General features: G+C 41.6%; 1 protein-coding gene across 3 annotated transcripts in view; it reads left to right on the forward strand.

Moving 5' to 3' along the window:
- Window positions 1-383: 383 nt before the first annotated feature.
- Window positions 384-6,603, forward strand: part of slc30a9 (solute carrier family 30 member 9) — a 26,910-nt gene continuing 20,690 nt past the window's right edge. Inside the window, exons 1-7 of one of the 3 annotated variants that reach the window (XM_061685423.1) lie at window positions 384-413; window positions 1,531-1,640; window positions 1,810-1,989; window positions 4,524-4,571; window positions 5,385-5,484; window positions 5,622-5,714; window positions 5,796-5,878. In XM_061685423.1, the coding sequence (XP_061541407.1) occupies window positions 1,553-1,640; window positions 1,810-1,989; window positions 4,524-4,571; window positions 5,385-5,484; window positions 5,622-5,714; window positions 5,796-5,878 (592 nt within the window). In that variant the 5' untranslated portion in view covers window positions 384-413; window positions 1,531-1,552. The other 2 variants (XM_061685422.1, XR_009769171.1) reach the window with 2 other exon arrangements.

Genomic DNA, 6,603 nt, shown 5'->3' on the forward strand with positions numbered 1-6,603 from the left:
TTGAGCTGGACGAATAAAATTATACGATAGTTTCTTGCCTGTTTTTCTTGAAAATAAGACAAAATGATTGATTAAATGCCGATGCCCTAGAATGACTCTTTGAGCAACACATTTGGAGAGGTATTAATATCTAACACGTGTTTAAATAATGCAGTATCACGGTGCGTCAGCGAAATGCTTTGTAGTGATGTTTTGGTCTTTTTTTATATATATAAATTATTATGTTTCAATTTATCGCCTATGTGTATCTGTAGTATGCCGAGAAATATGAGTTTAAAAAATAAACAAATACCTTAATAAACAAAGATATAATTACGTAGATACGACACGCCCCGATGCTAAATTAGGCGGGTCAAAGTCGTCCGCGCATTCCGTGTGTGGACGGCAAGAAAACCAAAAGAGCAAGGAGGCTGGTACATTACACGCCGTACATTTACCACAAGGGAACTGGAAGTAACATTATTATTATTATTATTTATAAACGTTATGTATTGATATCACACGCTTAGGCATTGACTAAAAAGTAAACCTCGTTCAAATCTGTTGAGGAATGAGCAAGTTACGATTTAATTTCAATGTCCATGCATTGCGTTTGACGGGAACGTCGACCTTTTCAACATGGCCGCCACGTAGGCACGTCAGTTATCCGAGATGATCCATCGGGCTAGATTATCTCGTACTGTATATATGTCGATAGACTTCCAGTGACGCAATGTTAGCAAATATAAGTGATGTGACGTACTCGAATCCAGTACTTGTATGAAATACACACCTTATTGAATACAACCACAATAGACAGCAAGAATATAGACTATATAGGGGCGAACAGTCTACGTAAATGTAAACAAAAATATGGAAACGAAAGGGACTCCAGAATGTTTCCTGAATTTAAATTGCAGTCTTTAGAGGGTCTTCTGGTCCGAAGGGCCTTGGGATGCAAATAAGAATTTATGTACAGCAGTAATATTTTGAACACAAGATTAGTCCGCTGATTTGCAAAGCCACGCCCACGGGAGGATTGGCGTGACGTCCTGGAGTGTCACGGATCACGTGACCATTGTGTTTGTAGCACTTGCAGTTTGTCCCAATGGACACAGACTATGCCGAACAAACCTCACCGTAGAACGGTACGACTTCTGTCCGAGTCCGAGTGGACTCGCTAGTTTGGCCACGTTGGTGTTTGTGAGTCGAGGAAAGAGCTAAACGTCCTTCGTCTTTCCGCTACTCAAAGGCGCTAGCTTGTGCTTAGCTGACTTTTTATTACGAGAGGCATTCGGTACTATAGCGCTTTAGCAGCGTTAGCCTAACCGGTAAAGGCATTAGTTAACCTTATCGTAAACTACAATGCCCAAGTGAAGTATCGATAGAAACGTCGTTCGTGTGTGGTCCGTTTAGCTCCGTTTTTCGAAGGTGTCATGCCCGGAGTGGCGAGGACTCGGGAGTTAATCTGTTTGAATGAGTTTAAATTGGCATGCGCAGGCTGCTGCTAGCTAGAGTTCACTGGGGTTGATTCCGTGTGATATTCGCCAGTTGGTCCGCGTCACTAGCCAGGATGCTCCCCAGCCTGGTCCACAGACCGTGGCAGGTCTTCTTCAGGGTCTCCTGGAGGCACAGATCGAGGCTCCCACAGCCGTGCCTCGGTGAGATCTCTCTCTCTCTCTCTCTCTCTCTCGCTCTCTCTCGCTCTCTCTCTCTCTCTCTCTCTCTCTCTCTCTCTCTCTCGCTCTCTCGCTGTCATGCACGTTGAAGAACCCGTCGTGTTAATTTGGAGCTTTGATCGAGTTGTTGTTTAATGTTTACGTGTGGCAGGGTGGAAAACCGGGAGCACATTTAGCTCGTGCCTCAGACCTCCGGACTGTCGAGTTGCCGCGCCGGGAGCGACCGAGGTCCACTTCTACTCCACCTTTGGAAACGGCAAAGATGGACCTCCAAGATCTCCGTCGGATTCCACTGAAAAAGTGACCGCAAAACCCAACGTAGCAGCAACAGGTGACACGCTTTTCATCATTTAGATCAGTTGTTTTCAAAGTTTTAGTACCAGCAAATTACTCGTCTCTCCATGTACCACCATGATTAAACTACTAAGTGTGCATGAACAGGAAAGTAGAGGCTTTATCCCCTAAAATATATATTTAGTATTATTGTAAGCCACTGGGTGGCACGGTGGACGACTGGTTAGCACATCTGCCTCACAGTTCTGGGGACCCGGGTTCAAATCCAGCCTCGCCCGTGTGGAGTTTGCATGTTCTCCTCGTGTCTGCGAACCCTTTCTCCAGGTACTCCGGTTTCCTCCCACATCCCAAAAATATGCATGGTAGGAGACTCTAAATTGCCCATAGGTGTGAATGTGAGTGCAAATGCTTTGTTGTTTATACGTGTCCTGTGATTGGGTAGCGACCAGTTCAGGGTGTACCCCGCCTTTCACCCGAAGATAGCTGGGATAGGCTCCAGCACGCCCGCGACCCAAGTAAGGATAAGCGGCACAGAAAATGAATTACTGAATGTAAGCCACTGTAATGTTATGCACAGTTTAAAGATAAACACTGCGCTTAAATATAGGAAAATAAACAGCGACAAAATTAAAATGGATTGTACATAAGTTAACTACAAATTTTATCAAAATAAATGTTTTAAAACAAAGTTTGAAATGGCTAAGCGCAAATGTATTGTACTTAAAAGTTAAATACAACTGAACTGTACTTAACAGAGTGGCATGGTGGATGACTGGTTAGCACATTTGTCTCACAGTTCTCTCCCCTCGCAAGTGTAGAGTTTGCATGTTTTCCCCGTGCCTGCATGGGTTTTCGCCGGGTACTCCGGATTCCTCCCACATTCCAAACACATGCATGGTAGGTTAATTGAAGACTAAATTGCCCATCGGTGTAAACGTGAGTGTGAATGATTCTTTGTCTATACGTGCCCGGCAATTGGCTGGCGACCAGTTCACGGTGTACCTCGCTTCTTGCCCCAAGTCACCTGAGATGGACGCCAGCACGCCCACACGGCCCTAGTGAGGGTAAGCGGTCAGGAAAATGGATGGATGGATGGATGTACCCAGCAGGTATACTGAACGGGACTAAATAGAAGTTTCTTTATAACACGATGCAGAGTTTGAACATTTAATTCAGTGGTTCTTTGCATACCACTAGTGGGAGCCCACGTACGAGCAATACTCGTACCAGACTTGAAGAATCACCGACTTTGATAGACGGTCGGTCCGTCCCTCAACATGCACTAACAAATGCTCTGCATGGTTTCGCAATTCACTTTGCATTGATAATATCCATTAACTGTTGTGCGTTCACGCACCCACAGTTGCAGCTGTATCTGGCTTCAAAGTGCAGTTCACGGATGCAATTAACCTTGTCCACTAGCTCGAGTGGAGGAGTTCAAATGGAAATTTGAAAAAGCACCTGCATTATAAAATTCTCCAATGTGGATTAATTTCTATTTCAAGGTTAAATACAGCGGCAAGGGAGTGAAAGCTGTTGACAGACATTTTACTGTCTGCAAGCCTTTCTTGAAATGTCAAACACTTTTTACAGAACCACACACAATATGACCGAGCTTCTCCCTTGTTCCTATCGTGATGCATCATTTTCTGTGCACACGACACTCAAGCGGCTCGAAAGGTTACACCAGCAAAACTACAAGTGTCTGACAAGAATGCTTTTGAACACATCTACTGTGCCACTGAAGAAAATAACCGCTTGCTAAAGATTTGAAACCCTTTTCTGTGGTTGAAGTTGTTGTTTGGCCACTTAATGAAAACGCCGGATCCAAATTATGTTTATGCAGACATTACCAATTGACCCATGCTTAATCCAACTGTGACACAAGTTTTTTTCCCCCATTTTTATATGACTTAATTTGTTGTACATATCATGCACTACTGTATTGTCACGGGTATACAATTAAAGGAATAAAAGGTAGTTTACCACACAAAAGAGCTTTTCTCTCCTAAAATATATACCGAAAATGTACCAAACCGTGGCCCAAAAACGGAGGTGCGGCCATACCATAGTTTACCTGTCCCATCCCAACCCGGATGGATGGATGGATGAGAGAAATTACATTGTCACAGCAGCGAATATTCACGAATACACTCCTCACGAAAGGTTAGGGCCGGTGGGGCAATTTGGTATTTGATCCATGAAAACACTTCCTGGTTCAATAAGAATTGGTATTGTCTTCCATGTTCCATACTCTAGCCTGTAGTTTGACTGAGTCCCCTTGTCCGATATTGTTTCAGTAAACCACGATACACGTGTCGTTTCTTGAGTAGTAGTCATTTTTATGGGCTTATTTAACAGAACCTATTCCATCAACAGGATAGCTGAAATGTATAAGTGCAATGATATTAAAAACTTTGATAACTGATGTATGGAACAAATCTGGTTAACTTATGACGTCAATTGCTTTTGTAATACATTTTTGTTTTTCCAATTCCTTTGTAAAGTGTTATTTTTTTCTAAACTAGAGACTGTTTGGACACCTGTTCTTTCTATTTGCTGCTCTCATAGGTTCTGCGCTTAAGGGGCTCACTAAAGCAGAGACCATTCAAGTGAAAGGTAAGGTGATAATCTAGTCTCGCTATGATTCTCCATTTCTCCACTTTCATTCTTGTAAAATTAAAGAAAATAGCTTATACCATTACATTTTTTTAACTGTTTATATGTTGTGTGTAATAGAATGTAATAAATTAAGTGTATATCATAATGTGTTCATTTAGTCAGTTTTTGTATTCAGTTACATGCCAAAGAAAATTAGCTAATGTTTTAAAATGAACTTTTCTGTTCAATGAATGATTTTTAGGGTGTATACCTTCAGGAACAAATGTGAGCATCTCTGTTAGCCTGAATATGGTTTGTAATGTCAATGTAATATTACTGATCATCACTGTCCTATTGTAAAAATGCAACACACAAAGAAGAAACAATTATTGCAGGATGTACTGTAGTGTTACCGTGTGTTTTGTATGCCTTTTGTCTAACCCAGAGTCACCAAACTTGCTCAGCTCAAGACACATCAAGAAGCTTCTTACGCGTGACTCAAACCGACTAAAATATACAGTGACATATACAGTATTGTATGTACATTTGTGATAAAGAACACTACAGAAAACACCAATAAATCGAAAAGCCCTTTGCCAATGTTTTGTTTTGCTCGAAAAATTTATTTGTCGTGACATTGAAACCCTTCTCTTACCAGCAGTGCTTGGAAACCTCCTTTAACTAGAAAAGCACTCTGTAGTCTTCTGCCAAGGCAGAACAATATGAATTTGGATCAGCACCCATTGTATATAGCCACCTCTTGCACCACCTCAAATTTTAATGTTTTTCTTTTATTCATTTCCTTGCCCACATTTCTCTTTCTGCATTCAGTCCGGGCCGTCCTGAAGAAGCGTGAATATGGCGCCAAGTACACGCAGAATAACTTCATCACGGCTGTCCGAGCCATGAATGAATTCTGTCTTAAACCGAGGTAACGCTTCATGTTCCACAGCTCGGATTCCTTTGGGGTTAATGAGTGACCGCACTGCTGTGATTAACTAATACAAGGAAGCAGCATTGTTTCACAAGAACATTTCTATGTTCTCGTCATGTCTTGCGGATTCGCAGTGACCTGGAGCACCTTCGCAAGATCCGAAGACGCAGCCCCCACGATGACACTGAGGCCTTCACTGTGTTCCTGCGCTCGGACGTCGAGGCGAAGTCAGAAGTCATCCCATTATGTGATGTTTTTATTCATTAAAAAAGTGTTGTTGCTTTGATTACTTTCTCTCTGCCTTTTAGAGCTCTGGATGTGTGGGGAAGCCAAGAAGCTCTGGCCAGGGAGAGAAATCTCCGGAAGGAAGTGGAGAGAGAGTACGAAGAAAGTAGGATTTGACTTGTCTGTATATTTTACAGTACTTAGAATGTAAGAGCTCTCTTTGATAAATATGATTTTTGTCCTCAGACTTAACCAAGTTAGTTACATCTTTTTTTTATTTTGTGTGTTTTTGGTGTTCCTCATTAACGGCTAGATTTGTATTACTGCTATTGTGAGTCCCTACTTTCCTGCAATTTAGAAAGTAAGTACAACCCCAATTCCAATGAAGTTGGGACGTTGTGTTAAACATAAATAAAAACAGAATACAATGATTTGTAAATCATGTTCAACCTATATTTAATTGAATACACTACAAAGTCAATATATTTAATGTTCAAACTGATAAACTTTATTGTTTTTAGAAAATAATCATTCACTTAGAATTTTATGGCTCCAACACGTTCCAAAAAAGATGGGGACAGGGTCATGTTTACCACTGTTACATCACCTTTTCTTTTAACAACATTCAATAAACGTTTGGGAACTGAGGACACTAATTGTCAAAGCTTTGTAGGTGGAATGCTTTCCCATTCTTGTTTGATGTACAGCTTCAGCTGTTCAACATTCCAGGGTCTCCGTTGTCCTATTTTACACTTCATAATGGGCCACATATTTTCAATGGGAGCAGTCCAGTCTAGTACCTGCACTCTTTTACTACGAAGCCACGCTGTTGTAACATGTGCATAATGTGATTTGGCATTGTCTTGTTGAAATAAGCAGGGGAGTCCATGA

The sequence above is a fragment of the Phycodurus eques genome, chromosome 9 (genome assembly GCF_024500275.1).
Source record: "Phycodurus eques isolate BA_2022a chromosome 9, UOR_Pequ_1.1, whole genome shotgun sequence".
In the NCBI taxonomy this organism is placed as follows: Eukaryota; Metazoa; Chordata; class Actinopteri; order Syngnathiformes; family Syngnathidae; genus Phycodurus; species Phycodurus eques.